Source organism: Protopterus annectens, chromosome 11.part0 (genome assembly GCF_019279795.1).
Source record: "Protopterus annectens isolate FY-2018-M chromosome 11.part0, PAN1.0, whole genome shotgun sequence".
In the NCBI taxonomy this organism is placed as follows: Eukaryota; Metazoa; Chordata; order Ceratodontiformes; family Protopteridae; genus Protopterus; species Protopterus annectens.
In genome coordinates, this window is record NC_056745.1 from 819,210,707 (window position 1) to 819,237,346 (window position 26,640).

General features: G+C 40.9%; 1 protein-coding gene across 1 annotated transcript in view; it reads right to left on the minus strand.

The window, feature by feature from the left end:
* Positions 1–868: 868 nt before the first annotated feature.
* ARHGEF39 (Rho guanine nucleotide exchange factor 39) overlaps positions 869–26,640 on the minus strand; it is a 1,319,667-nt gene continuing 1,293,895 nt past the window's right edge. Inside the window, exon 11 of the mRNA XM_044088228.1 lies at positions 869–2,138. Within this exon, the coding sequence (XP_043944163.1) occupies positions 2,081–2,138 (58 nt within the window). The 3' untranslated portion in view covers positions 869–2,080. The remainder of the gene's footprint in view (positions 2,139–26,640) is intronic.

Below are 26,640 nucleotides of genomic sequence, written 5' to 3' on the forward strand. Positions count from 1 at the left end.
ACATCTTGATATGAAATGGCAGTATTTGTTTGGTAAAATACATAGTCATTTGGTTCCTTTGCAATGACACACATTTTTCCTCATCCATTTAAATCAATAACTGTCTAAATCGCTACACAATTCAGTCAACTACTACTGCTGTTACTAATACAGACTGCGCTGACTATGGCAGTAAAACAGAAGCCGTGCTCTGGATTTGCTAGGAAGCTAGTAAATATTTCTGACTGAATGCAAGAAGTCACAGGTCTAAAGCATTTAATTTATTTATAACATGAATGAACATAGAGCAATTGATCTTTATAATTTTAAATTGAATCATTCAATCCTTGCTCGGTTATTACTTGCATTAGTTTTTAAAATGAATATAATATTTTAGCAAAAATGTCCCCTGAAATATATGATGATTTGGGATGAATATTGTTTCAGTTAGCATTAGTTAAAATACCAAGTGACACCAAGCATTTGAGTTCCCACTCCGGGAAATGTGACAACAAATAAACTACTTAGAATATTATCACACTCAGTGCCTCTCTCAGAAATGTCATTAGGGTTCTGCAGTTTTATAAAGGTGAAGTAAACAAACAAAATGTGGATATTTTTTCAGAAAATAAAAGATTAACACTACCTCAACTAGCATTGGGTCAAATATTATAACAAAGAATACAATTGCCATGACATTTTTTAGGCAATGTTTGATTTTTTCCAAAAAAAAAACACAACTGTAGAAATAGCAATAAAACTACCAGGAATCAGACCAAACTCTTATTACAATGGTTAAGCGCTTTTCGTTTGTACATTGACAAACTTCATCAGGTTTGATGAAGTCTGTCAATGTACAAATGAAACGTGCTTAACCATTGTAATAAATAACAATTTGGTCTGATTCCTGGTCATTTTTAATTGCTATTTCTACAGTTAATGTTTGATTTTTTCCCAAAACTTATGAATATAAATATATGGCACAGAAAAATATACGTTAAAACAGCTATCTTATCTTGCCATTATAATGGCAGTTATCTTCATATAGACTACCTTTAAGTTCATATAATCATCAACCATTCTATAAAGCAGAACGTCAGTGTGCAAGACTGTTGTACAGCATTTTCTTTTTCTTCTAATAGCAATAGAAATACTACTACTCGACCAACAATAATAATACTTTATTCCATGCATGAGTCCCCTCAAATTACCTGTGGTATGATCTCAATTAGTCATTAGGGGTACTATATAGTTATCAACCATGGGATATACAATAACAATTTATAACCACATGGGATAGGTTACTTTGATCTCAAAAAGGGAAACTGGCTGGGCTTAAAATGGCACACAAGTGCAACTAGCCTAGTACTTACTTATGAACCTATAACCTATAATACTTTAATTTTAAATTAAACAAGCTGAAATGTAAGTGAAGAATACCATCAAACGGTTTTGAAATAGAATTGTTAGCACACATTATATAATCTTAAATGGTACTTTACTAGCAATGCTTGCAGAGTGATGTCTGTGTTTTGTCCACTGGCAAGGAACAATAAAGTAACAGAAAAGAGAACAAGATAAAATGTGCTCATCTTATTCACTCTTCTGGGGGAGGGCTGCAAAAGAGTTAAGCAATTACTTCTTGCATGGTTGCATGCATTTTCAGAAAATAACCAGTTAAAATATTCTCTGAAGAAACAACAAAAAGAAAACATAATGCATATCTTACTCAGTCCACACTGTGTCAGTATAACTGTGTGTATGGGGGGGGGGGGGGGGTAAGATGATTTTGATCTTTGCCTACAATAACAGTAAGTAGTTAACGGAAGAAGTGTTAGGATTTGTTGGGCCATCTAGCTTTTGAAAAAGATAAAACCACATTTCTCCAGGTCAAACAGGAAAATAAATTCCTCCACGTTTTACAACAGAACAAGTTATACAAATTTCCCAATCAGATACAACATAAGAAATCTATAAGCTCTTATTCCAGAGTACTACCTCTGAGAAAAATAAATGTTATATATTCCCACTAAAGTGGATATAATGTGATAGATGACAAAAGTGAATTGTCTGTTCTTCATGTTCAAGAAATTTTCAAATGTCACAAAATAGTGCACGCACTACTTTCCACTTCATGTGTGTTCTGTCTTTCCAAAAATCTGCAAAAAAATGACAAAAATGTTATTCAAACAAAAACAAAATTAATGAAAACTTCATATCTATAAGCATACATGTTCCATACATGTAGGTGAATCATCTTTACCATCATTTATTTATTTCATTTTTTGCTTTTTTTTCCCTTCAGTTAGTACATTTCTTATTTTTCCAGTTCATTATACAAGTTAAGAAATCATGACTTAAATACGTATGTATCTAGTTCACTGCTGTTAATATATTATTTCTTCTAATTTACGTACATACTACAGTATATTTTTTGCTGCCATTTGGCCTTGGCCATGACCAAAAAAGGTTCAGCGTTTAGGATAAGTTCATTTTCCCAATTAGCAAAGGAAATAAATAAAATGAATAATCCATTTCCATCTAGCAACAATGCATTACAGTAACAGTGCTGTCTTTGTAAAGTAGCGAAACTGAAACCAACACTACTGCACTGTGGCTGGAATTTACTTCAGGCAATATATTGAACCATGCTGATGTACTTGGTTGGTTTTACATCTTTGCATGACGTGACTAGGTCAAGCTCAGATATATAGAATGGATTTACTGCTAAAAGTCTCTGCTTATGCAGGAACTTTTCCCTCAACTATACCACCAATCTGACTTCAAGGATTTACAAAACAAGTCCTAGGGGCTATTTCAAAGCCTTAAGAAATACAGAGTTCTATTTTTACCCTATAGTAGTACGGGCATAAATCCAAAAAAAAAAACCTTCTGTAACTTTTGCTTTGCTTAATTCTTCCTCTACTGCAAAGTAATCTTTATGGCAAGTACACATCACTATTCTGTTCAATGGAGAAACAAATATGTCTCATATCTGCTATGCAACTAGGGGCTAGTCTCAAGAATAACAATTTGCCGTGCCACCTTCAAGATAAATAACACAAATGTCAGTGTAAGTTCTGCTAATGGATTGCCTGATATACTATGCAGCCTTATTTTTAAATCCAAATACCCATATTTCTAAGCTCAGGTTTCTAAAGAGCAGAACAGGACCACATAGAAAAATCTGCTGTGATTTTTTTTTTTAACTTTGTCAGGACTTCTTTAAAAACTCTAGTGTTTCACTTGTGTTAGTACCCAAAGCTCCTCAGTTTCTAAACTAGAGCTCAGTGTCTGCATATGGCAGTTGCACTATGTCACTGAAACAATCATTACAGCAGCTTGCAAATTAATTTTTGATTTTTTTATCCATATCATTGCCTTTTGCCTGAAGGCCATGTATACCATACCTTGCAAAATACCACCCTCAAGATGTACCCTCCTGCACACGCACAATTCCAGGAAGGGAAAACATGTCAGAAGAGGGATGAACTTGCAGGTACCCATCCATTCATCAGAGTTAATCTTCAAGGTAACAAAGGTGTCACTCTAACATGTAGGATCAAATTGTTCCAGAGATGGGGCAACTGTATCTATTTCTAATGTGTTTTATTCATATGTGAATGGAGGTTCAAATCCTTGGTTCTAGTTTTTGTATAGTCATTCATCCTGTGAAGGTATAAAACGTAGAATGGGGTCTTTGATGGCATGGAATGTTTGGTACAAGTGTCTATAAGAGACAAAGTAAAAGTACAAGGACAAGTTTTCTAGTCTGTCTCAGTAGCGAAGGCTTTTTAGGACAATAATCTTTTTTTATTAAGAATCTCTGGGGTCTTTTTAGTTACTTGATATGTCTGGCTAGACAAATGACAAAAGGGGCATTGCATTCAATAACTGATCCAATAAGGAAAAAGTACAGAGGGGACAATATCCACCGACTTTGATGAGATACCTTTGGAAATCAGTTATGCTAGACAGGTTTCCTAACTAATGTTACACCATGGTGGTTAAAGATGAGGGAACCATCAACCCATGTGCTGCGATCCCCCACTATGTTGTCATTGTGGAGTGGGTATGGGCTATGCTGTATGTTGGAGATGATGGGTATTGCTCAAAGGTGACAATATTTAACTTTTTTGCATTTATTCTAAGCCTTTTCTCTGTATATCAAAGGTTTGTAAGGACCACTTCTGAATTAATAGGGAAACAGATGATGACATAGAGAGTGTCGTCATTGGCTAATAATGGTTAGCCATAGGGGAGGGTTTGTGGTATGGGGGGGGGGGTGATGTGGGTTCATCAGTAGCATAAAAGATGATGTGCCCGGGAGGATAATGCAGAGTATATGGGATGGATCTGCAGAAAAGCGGATCAGCATTTACTTTCAATGGATACCAACCCTTAGTCCTTAACACCGGAAAATGTAACTGCATCACTATGTATTGTAAAGGACAATACAAATGCTACACAAAGCACTGCAGAACTGAACAAGGACACTATATTGAACTTGACACTGCAGTAAAGATGCAGACTGGTGTTCCTCACAACCGTCCAGATTTTTTCCTCATATTTTTGGTCTGGCCCTTGTAAAATCTGTGGTTCTGCAAATCACTGAGGACTTAAGTCACTAAATAATGTCATATGTTTCAGTTTCAGACTTCATATCCTTTAACAAATGCAAGGTAACAAAATCCTGTGATTTTAGCAACTTTCTAAGTTTATAACCGTGACATTTAAAATATGCCTTTATTGTTGGGACTTTGACTCCCACCCCCTTTATTTTAGGCTTTGTTCATATTTTGAGCACAAAGAGGCTGACAGGTTATACCCACTAGCCAGTTTAATTGCACTCTTCACACAAACACAAGTTTGGTATCTTTCCAGATGACAAATAACGTTCAACTGAACAGACAGGCTGCTAGTCATATCTTAGCTAAGACAATATTATGGATATAATAAAATATTTTTAAACTTAAACCAATAACTTTTCACATGCTGGTTTGTTGGATAATCACTGTAACTACCACCCTATTTCATTCAACAACTAATATAAAAATATGGAGGGAAATGGTAACATCATGTGGAAACTTTTTGGCACATCATTTAATAAAAAGATCATTTTCTTTAATGATTCACAACCTTCTTTCTGTGAAGGATAGAATATTAACAATGCTGTATCTCCTAATAAAAGAAACATTAACATGATGGGGCACATGATTCAGTTAGTAATGATTAGTTACAAGAACCACTTCATTCCATAAGAAGTGTTATGCAGTTAAACCTCAGTTTGGGTTCTGTGGACACATACAAGAAGAAACAATAATCCAGCATGTAGCAATTTGTCAATAAGTGAGCAATTCTACAATAAAGCACAAATGCAGACTGTACTACCAGTATGAATGTGTTATGAAAGCACTGAGAATCTGATAAAAGCAGCTCTGACAAATGTAATAACATGTAAGGATATGACACCTGTCATAGCCAATAAGTTGTCCATGTCTTTAAAGCATGATTTTGACACTACAGCAAGAGGTTCTATGGTTGACTTCTATGTGGAATCTGCATATCCTCACCACCTGTTTCTTCTGGGTGCTACAATTTCTTCCCACCTGACAAAGATGCGTAATAGATGGACTGGTGCCTAAATTCTCTGCAGGGTTATGTGACACAGAAGAAAGGGTGTGGACTCTGCTTGTGTGTCCATCTTGGGTATTAAACTGTGGGTAGCAGTAGCTGCTCTTGCTGCAACTCTAGCAGTCAGATGTAAACGTGGCTCAACAGCTTTGGCTGAACACATTCATTTCAATAACTGGAGAAATGTTATAGAAAGATCACTTTCCCAATGATAATAGTAATTCAAAGGTAGATTCACATTAGTTAAGGGTGTCCTGCTCTCCCCATGTGGTTATGGGCTCCAAAGTTTGGTAACATTATAAAAAATGAATGTGCATCCACTACAAACCACCTTCGATAGCATTTGAATACTTATTATCCTTGCCCTTCAAAGAAAACACCACTGCATGGTTTGGCTACCTGCCAGACAAAGCCATGCGTTATTGAAAGCCTCATTTACTTGCAAGTTAATTAACTTTGAATCGTATCCATTCTTTAACAGTACATTAACAAAATATATCACATCTTATAACCGTAGATCCTACTCAACCTCTGCACTGTGTTTGTAGGCCCCTCAGAATAAACGTCACTGCACAAACCACAGTTTTTCATATTTCTCCTCCTCCTCAAGCTATAGGAATCATCAGCACCTAAGCTCAGAGCAATCTTTTCCTTCTCCACATAACAAAACCCACTCAAAAAAGAACCGACTTAAAGATCCCACATTCAAGTGTTTTCATGAAAAGGACATCACTTAAGAAAAGCCTAGGTTCATTTCCTTCTCAATCGAATTCCAAAGATCCAAGATGATTTCTCCTGCTGAATGCAGACATTCTCAGCTCTACAAACCTATAAGCCTTGTGTTATGCCTCTTTTCATCCACCCAAGATGTTCTCATCAAATCACATTACTATAACCAATCCTTTATTCCCCTTTGTCTGTTGACGTTTGTCATATAAGATACTGAGAAAAATGTGACCTACCATTAAGTTTCAGGAAACTTTTATTTAAAAGGCAGAAAGAGTAAATCTATTGTTGTACAAGGGATATTACATCAAGTCTGATCAGCTAGCAGTTTTACATTGAAAAATGCAAATGACACTAAGCTGAAGGAATATTTTCTGATAAACACTGCAAATAGGAAAGTAATTAACACTAAATTGCAAATGCAACACATGAAAAAAAGATAAAAGCAGACTTTGTCTTAAAAGACCAAGTGCCTTTACATTGAAAAAAAAACTCTTCAAATGACTAACCATCTCCCATAAAATATCTCCTTAAAGAAAAAAAAACTATTCAATCAATAAAACAAACTGCCAAGGAACACCCTTGTTTATCCCTTTAAGAAACTACTGCCTTCATCTTTTCATAAGTGCATGCCCATATTTTGTAAACTTGAATAAAGACATGTACCCTAACAAAAAGCTTAATGTCTGCATTAACTTCTATTAAAATTCTGAGCAACACTATTATCTATTTGTATGCAAACAATGCCTGAGATTTGCTTGTATAATAATTTAAACATCCAAATAGTTTTACCTACATAATATGAATTACAAGAAAAAGGAAGCGAATAAATTGCTATAGCAGTGTTGCAGTTAAACTGCTGCACTGAGAATCTATGAGGACTGATATCTAAATTTCATGGAGGGATGCATATCTGCAAATTAAACAAAGTCACAGAGAACTGCACCAACAGAGACACCGTGTTTGAAAAAACCTGGGCACCAATCTGTACATATCTGGCTGAATAAGAAATATGCAACTGATAATGGAAAAAGCCTCTGACCATAAATGAAACTCCAGTTCCAAAATAAATTCCTTCAAAATTGTATTTATAAACACAGACATTAATCACAAACAATAAAACTGTCAGTACTAATGGAATTTATTTAGCTACTAGAGTTTCAATGGTCAGGGTTTATTTCCAATATCAGTTGCTTGTTTCTTTTTGTACATAGAAATGTAAGTGTGTATCAGTTGTTTTGTTTTTTGAATAAGTCATAGCCTTTAAAAGAGGATATGGCTGCAAAAGATACCAGTGCTTTTTGGTTCTGTCACCAGTCATGGATACAATAGAAGTATATTTAGTTATAAAAAAATGGCAATACCAGCAGCTATAGCACAAAAACATGAATTAGAAAATAAAATGCATAGCTGAACTATTATGGCACACCTTCTACTTCTTGAGAATAATGTGGAAATAAAAACTTTCTCAGCATCTCCTCTGGAAGTCTCCCCATCCCAAATGTGTGCATAATCTTAGGAGTCTCCTCCAACAGGGCAGAACAGCTGTTACACAGCTGTATTGCTATAATAAATTCACATTTGGAGAGTTAGGTAATTAGATGGTGGGGTGGTCACTGAAAACATGTAAAAGAGTGTTGGTAGTTGCGGGTACAAATCTTGTTTTCAATTATTAACAACAAATCCACATAAACAATCTGTCAAAACATTCTTCACAAATTTTATTCCAAAACTATTGTAGTAACTTGTTGAACAAAAAAATCTAGAAACTGAAAAAAAAAAGTGTTGTCCAAACTTAAATGAACAGATAAACCATCCATCAACTGAAAAAAAAAAAGTGTTGTGCAAAGTCAGAAAAGTATCAATTTCTTTCTGTTCTAAATAATTCATACAGATGTTCATGTACGCAGGGGCAATGCTACTCCCATTGCTGTATCTTATGATTTATGGTTACTGTATCTTGGCACTAAAAGACTTATTATAAAAAAAAAAAAAAAATGGTGGTACCAAGTAAAACTTTAAAAGTTATATAAAAAGAAGTTATGTACCTAGCATAACGTTCCATGCTAGTTGTCTTCATCTCGCCTTCTTTCTTGCTGGTTGGGATCGGAGCCAATCCTCGGCTCCGACTCGGCCATCTTCTATAGCTCGAGAGCTGTTTACTGGCTCGAGGCCACCCCTTATCCCATGATGCCTAGCGATAGCTACCCAGATCTCGTTTGAAATAGCTAACCCCAGACAAAGCCAGAGAATAAACCTGTCCAAACAAACAGGTTGAGCATACCTGTCATACTCTCTAAGTCAGTAGAGGAAAAAACAGAGAACACTCAGCCAGTGAAACTAGAACTCCTCTCGGTCCAATAGGACAGGGGGACGAAGGGTGGGATGCAAGAAAGAAGGCGAGATGAAGGCAACTAACATGGAATGTTATGGTAGGTACATAAATTCTTTAAGTTGTTTAGCTCGCCTTTGTTCTTGCTGGTTGGGACAGCGTCCCTAGCACCTACAATCCTGGGTGGCTCATTGGATCAGACTTTTCAGAACAGTAGAACCAAAGTCAGCTCTGCTCCTGGAGACCATATCTAGCTTGCAATGAGAAATAAAGGTATGAGGATTTGCCCACATAGCAGCTGCACAGACAGAATCCATGGGCAACCTAGATTGGAAGGCTACAGAGGTGGCCAAGGCCCTACCCTAGTAGAATGACCTTTCAGTTTAATAGGCACTCTTTGTTTCTTAATTGATAAATGAAAGTAATAGCGTGAGACAACCACCTGGATAAGGTCACCCTGGAAACTGGGAGACCTTGTTTGCCTAGAGCATAAGAAAGGAGTAGATGGTCTGGCTTCCTTATTTCCTTAGTCCTGTGCAGGTAAAAACGCAATTGTCTATGAACGTCCAATTGGTGTAATTTGTACTCTGCCTTGTTGGTGTGGTTAGGGAAAAACACAGGAAGGTCTATAGATTGGTTTGAATTATTTTCTGAGCAGATTTTCAGAAGAAACGAAGGATTAGTCCTCAGAGCAACCCTGTCCTTATGAAAAACCAAGTATGGAGGACGAACACATAGTGCCTGAAGTTCAGAGACACATCTGGCTGAAGTAATAGCTACCAGAAAGAGTGTCTTCCAAGATAGAAACTGAATGGAGCAGGACGCTGCTGGTTCAAAGGGGGGCAGAGTTAAGTAGGTTAGTACCAAATTAAGGTCCCAAGGAGAAGGGGGATCTCTCACTGGAGGTCTAAGGAGAGTAGTCCCTCTTAAAAACGCTTTACAGAGCTTATGATACAATGTTTGAATGTGACAACCCAACATGAAAATTAGAAATGGCCGCTAATTGAACCCTGATTGTAGCAGAAGCGGACCCAGAATGAAAAAGTTGTGCTAGGAATTCCAGACTTCCATGGACTGGGGCTGAAAAGGGATCTACATTCCTAGCCTCTGCCCAACAATAAAAATGTTTCCATTTACTAGCATAAGTTTTTCTAGTTGTGGACTTGTGAGAGGAGGCAATGATCTCACGTACAGCCGGGGAAATGCTGGGAAGCCTGGCTAAGGGTGGAAGTGGAGCAACCAAGCTGTGAGCTGGAGTGTTTGGAGGGATTGATGCAACCCGCCTGACTGATGAATCAGTAGGTCTGGAATCGGATCCAGAGTCCAGGGCTGATTGAGAAGGTAATGGTGCAGGAATGGAAATCATATCTGTCGAGGCCAGTAGGGGGCAGTGAGGATCATTTTGCAGCCCAACGATATTGCTTTCTGTATGAGTTTTGGAAACTGAGGAAAGGCATAAAGAAGTCCCTGAGGCCAATCGTGGACTAGAGCATCTCTGGGTGAGTGACATGGAAGCGGAAGAAGGGAGAAGTAGTTGCTGCATTTGCTTTTGAAGAGGGTGGCAAAAAGATTGCAGCAAGGCTGTCCCCATTTGCAGAAGATACGATCCGCAACTTCCTGATTCAGAGACCACTCATGAGGCATGAGAATAGCTCTGCTAAGCCTGTCCGCTATGACGTTGGACGTCCCAGGGATGTGCGTCGCAATCAGAAAATGTTGGGAGGAAATCACCCATTGCCAGAGTCTGAGCGCTTCTCGACACAGGGGGTAGGACCTGGTGACGCCCTGCTTGTTGATGTACCACACCACTGACATGTCTGTTTGAATTGCAATGGTCCCAGAAGGAAGAGAGTCCTGATGGGCTTGCAATGCTAGGAGCACGGCTCTCATTTCTAGGACGTTTATGTGCAGATGGTACTCGTGAGGCTGCCAAGTGCCTTGGACTGTCCTGCCCTGATAATGTCCCCCCCACCCTATCAGGGAGGCGTCTGTGGTCAATGTGGCAACCGGAGGGGGCTTAATGAAGGGTCTGCCCTGAGTCACTAGTGGGGAGACCATCCACCAGGAAAGGTGCCTTTTGCATGCTTCTGTAATCATGATCATGTGAGACATGGGCAACTGTTGGAAAGACCACTGTGTGAACAGAAGCCACTGAAGGATCTTCATGTGAAAGCGGGCCAGTGGAATTAGAAGAATTGCTGCTGCCATAGAACCCAGAGTTTGAAGGACAAACCTGACTTGGATTCTTTTGCTCTGCATTAGAATTTGTACTTGCTGGTGAATTGTAGACACCGTTTCTGGTGGCAGCCTTGCAGACATGTTTGTTGTGTCTAAGTCTGCTCCTATATAGGTGATAGATTGACAGGGCAACAAGGCAGATTTTTCAAAGTTTATTGTAATGCCTAGCTGGGAGCAGATTGTGATTGTGTAGTCCCTGGCTTGCAGAAGTTGATGCCTGTGGTAGCAGTGAGGAGCCAGTCGTCTAGATATGGAAACACCTGAAATCCTCAATGTCTCAGGTGAGCTGTGACCACTGCCATACATTTGGAGAACACCCTGGGGGCTGTGGTGAGACCAAAGGGCAGAGCTCTGAACTGGTAAAGACTGGCTCCCAACCGGAAGCGAAGAAATCTCCTGGAGCGCCTGTCCATTTTAATATGGTAGTACGCATCCTGAAGATCTATCGAGCACATCCAATTGTCCTGAGGCAGAAAGGGTAGAATGGACTGTAGCGTGACCATCCGAAACTTTGTTCTTTGAACAGACCTGTTTAGTCTGCTGAGATCCAGAATTGGTCTCCAGTCCCCTGTCTTTTTTTGTACCAAAAAGAACCTTGAGTAAGTTCCGGATCCATGCTGGTCTGCCGGGACTTCCTGGATGACTCTTTTTTCTAGCAGTTTTGAAACTTCTATTACTGCTTGGTCCCTTAGATTTGGTGGAACATCTGGAAGGGATTTCCTTGATGGTATGGGGGGTTGACAGAAAGGAATTTTGTAACCTCCAGATATAATGGACCATACCCATCTGTCTTGCGTTAAATTTTGCCAGGCTTTTGGGTACAGTGAAAGTCTTCCCCCGACTGCCTCCAGAGTCGGGCAACCATTCAGGGATGCTGAAAGGGCTTATCAGAGAAAGATTCTCTGTTGCCCTGGTTCTGCGGACCCCCTCTGCCACGAGGGTGGCATCTGTTGTTATTGTTTCCCCCCTCTGCCCCTCTGACGTGTGTCAGACGAGGCTCCCTGGGATTTTCAGAACCACATTTTACCACTCTTCTGACCCTTGGGGTATGGTCTAGAAGGAGTGGAAAAATGGAATCCCACGGCAGATAGAGTCTTGCCTTCTTGCTCACACCTAGTCAAAGTGTCCTTCACCTGTGGTCCAAAAAGAAAGGAACCAAAGGGGATGTTGGTGAATGATGCTCTAAAGGGCTCTGCAAAATTACATAGCTGCATCCATGCATGCCTCCTAAGGGCCACATCCGTATCTGCGGCTCTACTCGCACCATTGGCTACATAGGAAATGAGCTTCATGGAGGAGTTGACTACAGAATTACGCATCACCAGCTGGGAAGCTACTTTAGCTTGAGCCCCTTCAGCTGATGGATCTTGAAGGGCATCTCAGAGGTCTTTAAGGAGATCCCTCTGAAGCCAGGTAAAATGGCATAAGTAGTTCAGTGACCTCATAGAAAAGGTTGCTGAAGCAAACATTCGCTTCCCGTATCTGTCCATGGTCCTAGACTCCTTGTTAGGAGGAAGGACAGACAAAGAGGTCTCCGCTAACTCTTTTTTTGGTGGCTGCTGCTACCACCATGGCATCAACAGGAACACCTTTGGCAAGGAACTGCTTATCATGGGGTGCTGTGATGAACTTGCCAGGTGGTCTCGGAGTTGGTTCCACTGTATCTGGAGCTGACCAAGCCTTTCGAGCCACCACTACCATAAGTGGATCGAAAGTTGGAGAAACCCAGGAGGTGGAAGGTCGGGAACTGAAAGCATCCAGAATACAGACTCATCCTCGGTAGGGGCTAGGGGATTCCAGTTCCCCCTCTGCTTAAGCATTTCTAGGATGTCAGAGAAGGAAACATCTTCAGAGGGGGAATCTCGGGGACCCTTCCGATTCATCTAAGTCTGTATTGGAAGTGACAGACTCAGGGGAGTCAAAGTGCTTCCTCTTGCACTTCTTCTTATTAGGGTGCTCCTCTGAATGGTCATGGGCGGCCTCGGAAGAAGAGGAAACACCCAATGGGGTGCCATGGAGTGCTGGTTCTACACGCTTGGGGTCTGGATGAGGAGCAGAGGTTGTCAAAGGCACTACAGGGGATGGAGCCGGTGGGCCGATAGTGGAGCCGAGTCAGTGGCCAGCACACTCCTCATGACATCGAAGGTGTCCCTGCCACGATGCAGAGAAGGCTCTTGTTCCGAGGAAATCGGAATCCTTCTCCACACTGAGGGAGATGGCTCCACGGCCGATGTAGGAGCCGAGCTCATCTGCGCCGAAGCTCCAAGAGGAAGAACGTGGTCGGACAAGGGTCCGATGCCACTTGCCCCCTCAGAGCTGAAGAGGGAGCCCCAGTGCCCAGATCCCTCGACGGACGGCACCATCAAGGGGAATGGAGCCGATGATGGAATCGAAGGAGATAGAGTTATCGGAGCAGAAGGTTCCACTACTCGAACCCCAACGAACTCCGGCTCTGAACTCAATGGAGTTGGAGAAGGAACATCGATAGAAGTGGATGGAGCTGACACCTGTTGAGGGCTGGACAACATCTTGGCAAGTGCATGCGACTTTAGCAACCTACTGACCACTCTCTCCACATCGTGATCCAACAGCCTAGAAGATACAGAGGAGTGAGAAGATCTGTGACTGCGCTCGCTCTGAAGCAGGGGAGAACGAGGAGCTGAATGTATCAATTCCAAGGAAGGGGACCTCAGCCTCTTGTGGCTCCGCGAAGGCTCTGAAGTTTCTGATGGAGCCGACGGGGAGAAAGTTTTATCGGTACCAGCCGGAACAGAAGTATAAGGTAGAGTCTGAATGAAGGACGGCTCCAAACTTGGTGCCAATGGCTTGGTAGATTTAGGGGATTTCACAGGCTGAGAGGTCTTGGCACCTGAAAAAGGACTATTTCTAAAGTAAGAATGTTCTATAAAAAACTTTATACGAGCCTGAGCCAGAAAAACAACACCTCGCAGCTGAAGCGGCAAACGAGATCTGGGTAGCTATCGCTAGGCATCATGGGATAAGGGGTAGCCTCGAGCCAGTAAACAGCTCTCGAGCTATAGAAGATGGCTGAGTCAGAGCCGAGGATCGGCTCAGATTCCAACCGGCAAGAACGAAGGTGAGATAGACAACTTAACATCTGATATTCTCCCAGGACCTTTTCCTAAACAATATGCAGCTACCTTAATTCTATCATGATGGGAAAAACTACTGAAATGACAGTATCGTTAGCAAAATATTTACCATCTATAACACTGACAGTATTGAGTATTTAAAAAATAGCTAAATGAAAAATATTAAAATATGATAAACGGATAGATAGCAACAGGGGCCCTCATTCAAAATTAGATTACATCAGGTATGAAAATGCAGAGTTTGGTGCATTATGTTGAAAAATTTTACTAGATGTGCTTTTTCCTCGCTTAGGTTCTTTGCTTGTTTCCATTGTTCCTAATCATTCACTTTGTGTGTTTCTTTGTGAAGCTGTGCATGATGTGAGCTATCACATACAGCCAATTCAGATGTACAAGTATGCAAGTGTGGCGGAAATACATTCTTTTAGGAAACTATATACAAAAAATATATGCCACATGTTGCCACTGGGCAAAATGCTATAAACTTTAGGAAATAATGGATGTTGGCAAACTACAGCTGTTTATTGATAATTAGAGTCTAACTGTAAATTAAGTATCTCCTATAGATGAAAAGAAAATGGGCAAGTGCAACTGGATGCCACATACTGTTGAAAAGACTAAAAAAAAAAAAAAAATTAAAAGAAATGCATTTATTAAATTTAATAAAACAAATATGAAGGAAGATTGGCTGGAGGTTTTTGTAAAACTGTTGAGAAAAATTAGTACTGATATAGATTAAGTGATGTGAATGACAGAATGTGAAAATATTTGATGAGTTCATGGGGAAGAATTTTGTTCTTTAACTGTAATAACAGAAAATGAAGCGGAACTAAATACTTTATACAAAATAAATTGAATATATATTTGAAAGTTTCAAACCTAAATAAGTTTAGTTAGGAAATAAGGGTTTCTCATTTTCAGTGTTCAGTAAGCAAGATTATGGTGGTTAAGATTTATAACATTAGGCCAGAAGTTCCTGATTTTACCCTCAATTAATTTATTTAATACCTCTCTATTACAAAATAAATTTTAATGGCAGTTTAAAATAGTAGCAATAGCATGACTAATAAAGGAAACCTATGATCAAGCTGATAATGACATGACACTTCTGCATTGATTTTTGAAAGATATTTGGTTCTGTTAGGCATATAGATATTGTGATAATGTGGGATGATTTAAGGATTAGAGAAAGTGTTACTTGTAAAGTAAATCCAAAGCTCAATGAAGAAATAGGTGCCAAATCCCAAAATCAAGTGAATATTAAAAAAAAGAAGGAAGGTACCAGGCACGGCTCAGAGATAAATTTTATTAAACAGTGAGCGCTTTCATCAAACAAAGACATTTCATCAGACTTAAACCAACTACTTTCTCATTCACTTAAATGATGTTTGTTGGTCTTTCAGCTTTTCCCAGTTAGGGGTCGCCACAGCGGAACTCCGGTCCGCTTATGATTGGCAGTAGATTTGTACGGTGCCGAGTTGCCAGCTCGACGCCCAACCTTCAACAAAGGCATGCCCATTCACGCATGTCTTTCGAAATGCCACTCGACCGCGGGGAGGCCATGCAGACTCCACACAGAAGGCACTCCCTGCACTCCAGCCGAGAATCGAATGGGAGAACCTCTTGCTGTGAGGCAATAATGCTACCGCTGCACCACTGCATAATACATTACTAATTAAACTATTAACAATTTGACCAATCAAAGGCTACAAACAAATACTCTAGACATCATAGGACTTTTCATCAAGTAGTGATTACCATGGCTACTATAAAGGTGCCTATACAACATACACTGAATTCTCTATGTAAGTTTACATAAAAAGTTCTTTGCAAAAATCTATACTTATACATTCAATATATATATATATATATATATATATATATATATATATATATATATATGGATCTACTTCATTTGGTCGGCAACTCATATGACCGACAGTCATTTGGTTGACAGCTCATTTGGTCAACAAACATTCTAGGTGGGGGGCTTCGCCCCCCACACCCCCCAATGTGGGAGGCTGTGCCCCCCCCCAATTATATATAACAACTCCACGGTCGCACTACAGTGGGGAGGGGGGCAAATCCCAGGTTTTTGCCTTGAATACTTTTTGTCAGCCAAATGAGCTGTCGACCAAATGAGTTTCGATCATATGAGCTGTCGACCAAATCAGGTAGACCCATATATATATATATATATATATATATATATATATATATATATATATATATATATATATATATATATATATATACACCAATAATAAAAGCTATAAAATAATTATAATACAAGAAACAAACAATATGAAATCCTATATACAATAAACAACACTTTAAATTTATTAATTTAATGTCTCAGCGGGTCTGTTGACCAAAAAAGTTTTCAGTGAGACTATCATTTAACCCATATGCCTTGTCTGCTTGTAGCCTTATAATCCATTTCTTTTCAGATTTTTTGGTATTATTCTTAAAATTACCTAACCTAAAACTTCTATGGGTAATCTCTAAAACAAGAAAAGAAAACCTATGTGTAAGGCCAAAATTATGTACATGTCTGGCCAAGGCATTACTCTCGTCCTCATGATTTATTGCATATAGATGTTTTCTAACACATTCACGTAGTGAACGGTTAATTTTACCTACATAGAATGAGGGGCATTTGGAGCAAAAAGATAGATAAACTAAATCCCTAGTTTTTCATTCAGCATAATGTGTAAATTCATAGATCCTTTCTGTTGTTGGATGAATAAACATATTACTATTTGCCATAAATAAGCAATAGTTGCAATTTCTACATCCAAAAGTTCCTTTCCTCTGAGAAATTATTTCATGCCTGCTCTCCCTATCATAACATAATAAACACTTCAAATTCTTGCTGTTCTTGTATGTGTAATTAGGAGTCATGTCTGTAATACTAGCCAGCTTCTCGTCTAATGTTAATATGTTCCAAATCTTGGCTATCACATCTCTAACTGAAGATATACTCACTGAGTAAGGGATACCTCTTCTACATTTTGCACAGTTTATATCCTGTTTATCTGTTATTGTGGGTGGATCTGTTCTCCTATCTCTAAAATAGCAACAGAAGTCCATAAAAAACAGTTGCCACCAGTATGAAGAAGTATTTATTTGTCACTGATACAAAACAGCAAGTACAAAAATAAAAGCAGTAAATAAAATCCAAGAACAGTAAGCACTTTCAGGTTGTTACCCTTCTTCAGACTGTTTGCTGTGAGCGGTTGCCTTTGGTGAGGTTTTCCTGTTTGGACTTTATCTCTAAAATAGGGTTGGCCTCTATCTTTCTTCTTAATAAAACTCGTATCCATCAAAATTGCACAATCACCTTGCTTATATGCCCTTTCCAAAAAATCTTTCTGCAATTTCTTCAAAGCTATCTCACTATTGTTATCACGACTAGCATGTCTAGGTACCCTTAGATCTTGTCTTTTTACGAGATTCCTATAAATATGTGGGGGGGGGGGTACATGCTCTGCCTGTGTATTAAGGTGTTCGTTCGACATGCCTTCCTATATACATCTGTTATTATCATAGGAGGTTACTAGGCTATTGGCCCTGAGGCCCTTATAAGCCTAGCCAAGAGTTTAGCCCATGATTGGACATATCAGCACCCAATGCCCATGTCCAGCAGTGACATGGGTGGAATCCCAGGGGTATATTTTCTGTTTCCCATCCAGTTATCCAGGTTGCACTTAAAAATGGGTAAAGAGGTACTCTGCTTGATGTGGAAAGGGAGTCTATTCCATAGATGAGGGAGTCTCTGGGACACAAATCTGTCCTGCCAACAAGTCCTGTTGATGTCAGACCAGGTTGAGGCCACGGTTGCAGGTTACTCGAGTGGAGCTTGACTTGTGGATATGCAGCAGTCCCATCAAGGTGGGGGTCCATGATCGCCTTTTATGCCAGACAGAGGTCACCTCTGAAGAGTCTGTATGAAACTGAGTAGAGAGATGGGGCTTTTAGCCTGCCTGTGTAGGGTAGATGTTTGATGCCCTAGATTGTCCTGGAGAGACCACAAAGGTTCCTCATGAGCTGCTGCATGTGCTTTGCAAGGTACATGCCGAAAAGTGCATTGTACTCAATAATGGGCCTTATAAGGGAAGAATACAGGGATGTTATGACCTCCTTGTTGAGATACCCTTACTTATGAGATGGGCCATGTAGAAGGCTTTTCGTACCATGGAAGCACCATGGTGGTCAAAGGTCAGGTTGCTATCAACCTGGGTGCCCAAATTCCTCATGACTGAGTGCTAAGGATGTTCTTATTAATGTGATAAATTGTGGGGAAGTCACTCTCCCCAAAAGGAATGATGATGCATTTTTGGTATTCAGCTTGAGGCCATGTTTCTGGCACCAGTCATTTGTCTGAGTGAGACCTTCTTGGAGGATGTCCACATCAATAGGGGAATTGATGACAGCACCGAGACTGCAGTCATCTGCAAACTTGGTCAGCCATAGCCCACTGGATTTGGCCTGCACCTCAGAAAAGTATATCCCAAATAACAGAGGCCCCCAAGACCAAACCCTGGGGTACACCACTTGTTACGGGTCAACTGGTTGAGGTGGCTTCCCCTATTCTGACTACGTGGGTTCTATCAGTGAGACAGTTTGCTACCCATCTGGTAACATATGGATTGATGCCTATTTGAGAGAGTTTATCTATTGTGCCAGAGTGGGGAATAGTGTAAAAGGCTTTGGCCAAGTCAAGGTAGGATGTGTGCACAGTCTTCCCCTCATCCATGGCTTTGCTGACTGTCTCAAAGAAGTCGACCAAATTTAGCAGACCTCCCCTTGATGAAGCCAAACTGTGTGTTATCAAGTGTTTGGAGGTTGCCAATGTCCTTGTTAATGAGGTCCATGATAATCCATTCTATGGCCTTGCAGATCAGGCTAGTTAGGCTGATGGATCTATAATTTCCCAGATCGGTGGACACTCCACCTTTGTGCAAAGGGATGACAGTGGCCGTCAGTACTCAGGCTTTGTTTGAATAGGATGCCTAATGGTGCTGCAAGTTCCTGTCTGAGTTCATGTAGGATGCAGCCTGGGATGTTACCTGGTCCCACGAAGGCTATGTTTTTTGCCTGTGAGAGGGCAGTGATGTCTTGCTGCATTGAGATAAGGGGAGGGGGGCAGGTGCTGGGGATGTCCTGATTTACTGATGGTGGGAAAGAGGGGTGAAGTTTTCAATGAACCTGTCTGCCAGCAAGTTGGCTATATCTATGGCATTTGTGTATGTGGTGTCCTTGATCACCAGTTCTGAGCAGATCTGGGTGCTTCCCTTGAGTTTGTGGACATATGTGAAGAAAGCCTTGTGATCGTCTTTAGTGGATGTGGCCAGTTAGGACTCAAAGTTTGTTTTGGAGGATTTTACTAGTGCTCTTATTTGCTTGTTCAGACTAAGGAGATTGCTTCCAATTAGGCACCTGCTCCTTCTTGGCCCTGGACAGCAGGTTTTTTTTTTACTTTTATTATGGAGTTTATTTATTGCAGATGTCCACCAGACAAGTTTACTCTTCCTTGAGTAGAAGGATTTTGTCCTGTCAGGTATTCCTGATTCAATGCAGCTATACAAGTGCTCATATAGTAATCTGATGTAGATTTGGGCAAATGTGCCAGTTCCTATGAAAGGGGAGGGAGCTGTGAAGCTGTTTATAGCTTCTCTCAGGAGGTTGTAGTCACTTTCGAGAAGTTTTTTTTTTTTTACCCTATCTAGGGGGGTGGTCGGGGGAGATGGTGACTTCAAAAGTGACCACTTTGTGGTCAGATCTTACCAGGGAGGATGACAGTGTAGGGTATCCTGCAGTGGTTACTCATGTTGGTTAATACCAAGTCCAAGATATTTTCACCTCTTGTGTGGGTGTCAACCAGCTGGTCCAAGACATCTGCATTGACGAAATCAAGGAATCTCTGGGCATTTGTGTTTTGGCATGAGTAGTTCTTCCAGTCTATGGTTAGATAGTTAAAGTCACCCATGATCAGGGTAAAGAGTTGAATCTTGATAAATTCTAAGAGGTCCAGATAGGTGGAATGGGCATCTTGAGTCAAAGTTGGGGGCCTGTAGCTAGCTATGATTTAAATAGGGGTCCTGTCAATGATTTGCACCTGGAGTGTCCTGTGCGTCATACTGTTTAACCAGCCTGGAGGTGTGTATGTCTTCTATATATATTGCAACTCCACCTCCTTTTGCTTTGCTACACACGGTTTGGGGTCTGAATATATGATAGGATGAGTAACCTGGTATAGCTGAAGTGCTCTCCACAGCTTTGAACCAGGTTTCTGTGACTGCATAAATGTCAGCATCTTCCAGGGTTAAGAATGCTTGCAATGACTGCAGTTTCATGTTTAGACTCCTAGCATTTAACAGCATGACCTTTAATTTGCGTTTTGATGAAATTTTCATGTTGGTAGTTTTGACCTCATGGCTTTGCCTAAAAAGGGCACTATGGGGGAGGCAACAGCTTTTGCCAGGAGCCTGAAGCCCAACGGAGACAGATCCAGGCCATCTCTAGCAAAGCATCGTGGTTTGTCAATCATGTCTTCCCAGGCTGTCAGGTACTGGAACCCCTTGGAATGACATCAGAAACCAAGCCAATTGTTAAAGTCAATCATTTTCTGTTTGTATTGAGGCATCACTCTGGGTGATGGCACGATGCTGCTTAAGGCTAGGAACATACCCACCTGTGACACATATTCAGTGAGCTCTATCATATCTACCTTCATGTAGTCCAGAGAGATACGTCTCAACTCGTTCAAGCCAACATGGACTATGACAGAGTCATAACAGTACCTGTTGTTGAGAGACTTGAGTGCATGGGTGATATGGTGGATTCTGGCACCTGACAAATAACCATGACCTTATCCAGCCTCGTGAGGGGCACATCTGTGTGTGTGTCACAATGGAGTCTCCTAAGACATTGTTGGGTTTATGTTTGGGCCTTAGTGGCTGTGAGACACAGGTGTGTGGACTGTGTGTGGTGTGGTTGTCAGTGGAGTTTCTGTGTTTTTTTTTCCTCGGAGGTCTCTTGTTTGGGTATGTTTTTGTTGAGGACCTCCACAGATGTGGGTGGGTGTTGTGTAGGTGTGGATGGTGGTTGAGGTGTGGTGTTTATGTTGACAACCTTCTCAGTACCAGATATACTGGCTTGCGACGAAGAGGGAATTGACTCTAGGATCTTAATGTAATTGCATCTCTCACAAATTGTGTTCCTAGGTGGTAGTAGTAGAGAGTTGTCAGTGTGCGAGGCAGTTGCTACACTGTCTCAGGATGTCCATATCAACCAAACTGGCAGGAGAAAGCGTAGGAAAAATTGTCCATCCATTTTTGTCAGAAACTGAGATAGGGAGGCCAAAAGAAAGCTAAGAGGGGAAAGGGTGGAACTACTGTTCTTTTAGTGATATTTTATCAATGAGGTAGTTTCCTTCGGTGGCCAGCTTCCCAAAAGGTACTATTATGCATCTTCTGGCATTGAGTTTTTAAGCTGTGACTTTGGCACTGGTCATTTGTCCGTGTCAGACCTTCCTGTAAGATGTTAATATCTTAATATCTTGGGGAGTTTCTAGGATTGCTCCTAGCTTGCAATCACCTGCAAACTTAGTAAGCCAGAGGCCCTTGACATTAGCCTTGACTTCTGAAAAATAGATGCCAGAGAGAAATAGACCCAGCACAGAACCTGGGGGACTTCACTGGTGACTGGCCTCTTTGCAGAGATGTTCTCTCCAATCACAACTTCCTAGTTCATGTCTGTGAGCCAGCTGGACCGCCAGCAAGTTACATAGGGTGTTATATGCCTAATTCCATGAGGTTTACAATGCCTGAGTGGGGTATCATATTCAAATTGCTTAGCTAGGTCAAGGAAGACTGTATTACACCATTTTGCCTTTATCCATTGCATTGGTGACCTTCTCAAAGATATCTATGACCTGCCTTTGATGAAACCAAACTAGGTTGGGTTCAGTGTCTGAAGGTTTCTTACATCATTGTTAACCACTTCCATGATAATTCCTTCTTTGGCTCTGCATATGAAACAAGTCAGATTAATAGGTCTGTAGTTCCTGGGATCCACCGATGGTCAGTCCTTGTGCAGCAGGATGACCACTGCAGTATTCCATATGCGTGGCATGAAGCCTGTACTGAAGCTTTGGTTGAATAGTGATACCAGTGGCCCTGATAGGTCAAATTTCAGGCTATTTAGGAGAAATCCTGGGAAATTATTGGGCCCCACCAAAGCTGTATTCTTGGCCTTAGAGAGGGCATCTAAGATCAGCTCCCTACTGACAGTTGAAGCGATTATATTAGATGGTATTTCCTGGGGATAAGTTTAGAGCTGAATTTGACAGACAAAAGATTTGCTGCATCTCCTGGTTCCATGAATGCGACCCCATTTACCAATGGTTCGGCACACTGTTGTGTGCTTCCTTTAAGGTTTCAGATATAGCTAAAGAAAGTCTTATGGCTGTCCATGGTCAAGGATGCTATCATTATCTCAAAATTTGCTTTGCTGGACTTAATTTGCCCTCTTAGTTGACTATTCAGTTTGATGAGACAGTCTTGTTTTGTTCATTATCTCAGTAACACAACCTAATGACACAGGCTGGTGGAATGAGAAGCTCCTGCTTCTAATGCAGCAGCTGCAATGACATCAGTGACCCCGCCCATTGCTACTGTATGGAGGGAATCCTTTCTACAATCTCACTAATTACAGTGAAACAGGAGGGATGGTACCACCTGCACAGCACTAGTCATGTCAGGGTGACATATCCGACTGATCACTAATTACATGGAGTAAGTCGCCCCATGTAATTATACAACAGAGTGACTAGTGAGGTCATGCCCAGAGTACATGCAAAACTTATCATTACCCTGCAAAAGGTCACAAGAAATTAAAACCGGGACCGTGAAGATGTTTGCAATACAGTGTCTATATTATCCAATCGAACTTTTAGGTTAGCGAATAACTAAACATCGACCTGGTAATATTGAAAAATTAAAACAGCAAATGGCTGATTTAACATAGGGATTGAATTCCCTCGGCTGCAAAATACCAACTCCGTGATCGCTCTGCAGTGGGGAAAGGGGCGAAATCTGCATAATGGCCAAGGGAATTCTTTCCCTGCGTTAAATCGGCCATTCGTGTTTTTTGCTTTCACTATTACCAGATCGACGTTTAGGTATTCGCTTAACCTAAACATTCAATCAGGTAATAGGAACCTGGCAATACATATGTGATGTCACTGCCTCGAATGGTTATTTAACATGGTGAAACTGTGGTGGGGGTTGAATACACAACACTACTGAAACTGAAAAAAAAATGTAAATTCCTGATGAGGGTAACAAAGTCTCTGGGATCTCTCAGACTAATTAGCAGTATGAAATATTAGCCATATATTAGATTATACAAGATGCCATTTTTGTCTCTAAAGATGTCACTTGGTTTATTTGATGAAAAGTCAATCTATATGCCTAGTACTATACTGGAGGAAAAGGGGGTGGTGGATGTTTAGATCCTCTGCACTGATTAAGTTTGAGAAGATAATACAAAGAAAGTGAGTGCCATAGATATGAGAAAAATACAAGTACTTGGCTTAAATTATGTAGGTATAAATATCTTTTACACATATCCAAGGAGGAATGAATGCATTTTATGAAAAACTATCAAGTACAAGTTGTACCTCAATACATACTCTCTTGGCTACACAACCTATACATGTATTCAGGGATTAAAAATGTGTACAGAAAAAGGTAGGAAAATGTTTCTTACCCTTTGACTGTTCTAAATAAGTTTCTAGCAGTACAGCTAGAGCAAAAACTACCTGAATATTTCTGCAGCTTCTATTATCATTCATCATTAATAGTTTTGGTTACACTGAAACAGTTTCCCAGAGTTCTCTTTCAAGTATACTCTGCATCATACGCCTTCTTTAAAGCCTACTTTAGTATCGTCTGAATGGTTGAAAATCCATCCAAAATACTAGAGAGAGTACAGTTGTGTACCTACCATAAATGTAGATGTTCGAGTGTATTCACTGTTGCAGTCATTACACTTAGGGTATCCTGCTGGCAGGCTACCCGCAGTCAGCCTGAATTCCAAAGTCCTGGTCCGGCGTCAGATGCTGTTGCCTCATCTCTGACATCAGTGCGCCAGGGGTAATATAAGATGCAGCAGAAGCTATTTTCTTCAGTTTTTCTTGCCCCAGATGTCAGGTGCCCCCAAGAAGGTAGGCAATACATATTGTTTATAAAAACATACAGTAAAATAAACCAATACCTTCATCTACAAGCAAATACACCACATAGGTTGTATAGGTTAGAGAAGTATAGATAAATCCCAGCAAAGAAAGGGGGATGGAGGGTGGGTAACCTGGACTGCAACAGTGAATACACTCGAACATCTACATTTATGGTAGGTACACAACTGTACTATGTTCATCGTGTTTCACTGTTGGAGTCATTACACTTGGGTTGAATCCCAAAGCTGAGGTAGGGTGGCTGGGTCTAAATAGGATTAGGAGTGGCTACGAGGCCCTGCAGAACTGCAGTGGCAAAGCCTGCTCTGGATTTAGAGTAGAGAGGTAAGTGATAATGCTTGGTAAAAGTGTGCCCTGAACTCCAAGTTGCAGCCTCTGAAATTTCCTTGGTTGGTACTCCTCTGAGAAAGGCTGCTGAAGTGGCTGCTGCCCTGGTAGAATGTGGCCTAATATTCTTAGGCACTGATTTGCCATGCTGTGCATAGCAGAAACAAATGCAGTGTCCTATCCATTTTGAAATAGTCTGCTTTGAGATAGCCTTTCCTTGTGATCCTGCAGCATATGCTACAAACAGTTGCTCAGTTTTTCTGAAAGCTTTTGTTTTATCCAAGTAGAAGCGTAGCTGCCTGTGTATGTCCAAAGAGTGCAGAAGTCTCTCCCCTTTATTCTGAGGATTTGGATAAAATGTTGGCAAATGAATGGTTTGGTTAAGAGTCACACTGGATACTACCTTTGGCATAAATGTTGGGTTTGTCCTTGAAGAAACCCTGTCCGGATAAAAAATGATAAAAGGTTCCACTGCCATTAATGCCTGTAACTCTGAGACTCTTCTTGCTGAAGTTATTGCTAGGAGCAGAGCAGTTTTCCATGATAGGAATTTTATATCAGCTGTATTGGCTGGCTCAAAAGGAGGCAGTGTGAGCTTTTCCAAGACAAAGTTGAGGTCCCATGTAGGTATCGGTGCTCTCCTTGGGGGTCTTATGTTTTTTTGCCCCAATGAGGTACTGTCTTAGCAGTGGATGAGAGAAAATAGGAGGTTCCATATTGTAATGAGCTGAAATGGCAGAGACATGGATCTTAATTGATGAGAAGGATAGGCCTTTGTCCAGCATCTCTGTTAGGTATTGTAAAATCTGAGGAATATTTGGAACAAGTGGTTCAAGTCCTTGTGCCTGGTTCCAAACACAGAATCTCTTACATTTTTTCTGCAGAAGATTTCCTGGTGCTGGGCCTCCTGGCTTCCAGAATGAAATCCATAACAGCTTTAAAGAGAGGTGTGTTCTGAGTGGCTATATTATTTGCTATGCAGCCAGATTTAAGTTTCTGAGTTGGCTGTGCAGGATACGATTGTTTTGTTGAGTCAGAAGATGAGGAATTTGAGGTAAAGTCCAGGCTGGGCCTTGAGACAAGCTCTTTAGGACTGGGTACCAGTGCTGGCGTGGCCAGTCTGGGGCAATCAGAATCATTTTTGGCTTCTCTTGTCTTGACTTTTAGGAGTACCTTGGGAAGGACAGGCAGTGGGGGAAAGGCATAAACTGTTAGGGTTTTCCAGCTGAATGACAGAGCATCCACTTTCCATGCTTGTGAGTGATACGTCCTTGTGCAGAATCTCTGTAGTTGGCAGTTGTGAGGCGAGGCAAAAAGAGCTATGTCTGGGCATCCCCATTTCCTTGTTATCATGCTGAAGACCTGTGGATCTAGTTTCCACTCGTGAGGGTCCATGAGGTTTCTGCTTAGTTCATCTGCCAGAGTATTTTTCTTTCCTGGCAGGAATTGTGCCTGCAGATGTACTTGATAGGTCAGTGCTGTGTTCCACAAAGTCATGGCTTGCCTGCAGAGGGGGTAGGAATGTGTGCCCCCTTGCTTGTTTATGTACCACTTAACTGTAGTATTGTCCGTCTTTAGTAATAGTTGTCCTGGATGTAGTAGATCATTGAAGGCTGTCAGGGCATTCTGTACAGCTAGCATCTCTTTTTGATTGATATGAAGATGCACTTGGTCCATGGGCCACGTGCCCCGAATACATTTTCCTGCCATGTGTGCCCCCTAGGCATAATCTGATGCATCTGTTGTTAGTGTCTGCCTGGCTGTGGGTAAAGTGAAAGGCTGTCCCTTGTTGTGGTGACAGGCCAGTGCCCACCACTGAAACTCCTGTTGCAGGCAGGGAATAAGAGTTATTGTTTCCAGGCTGTGGCAATGCTAAGTCCAAACACTTTTTAAATACCATTGTAGCTTCCTCATATGCAGTCTTGCATATGGAATTAGTAGGATGCAGGAAGCCATGAAGCCCAAAGCCTGCAGAATTTTTCTTGCAGGTAGCTGGGTCTTTGTTGCCATCATTTGCAAGTAATGAG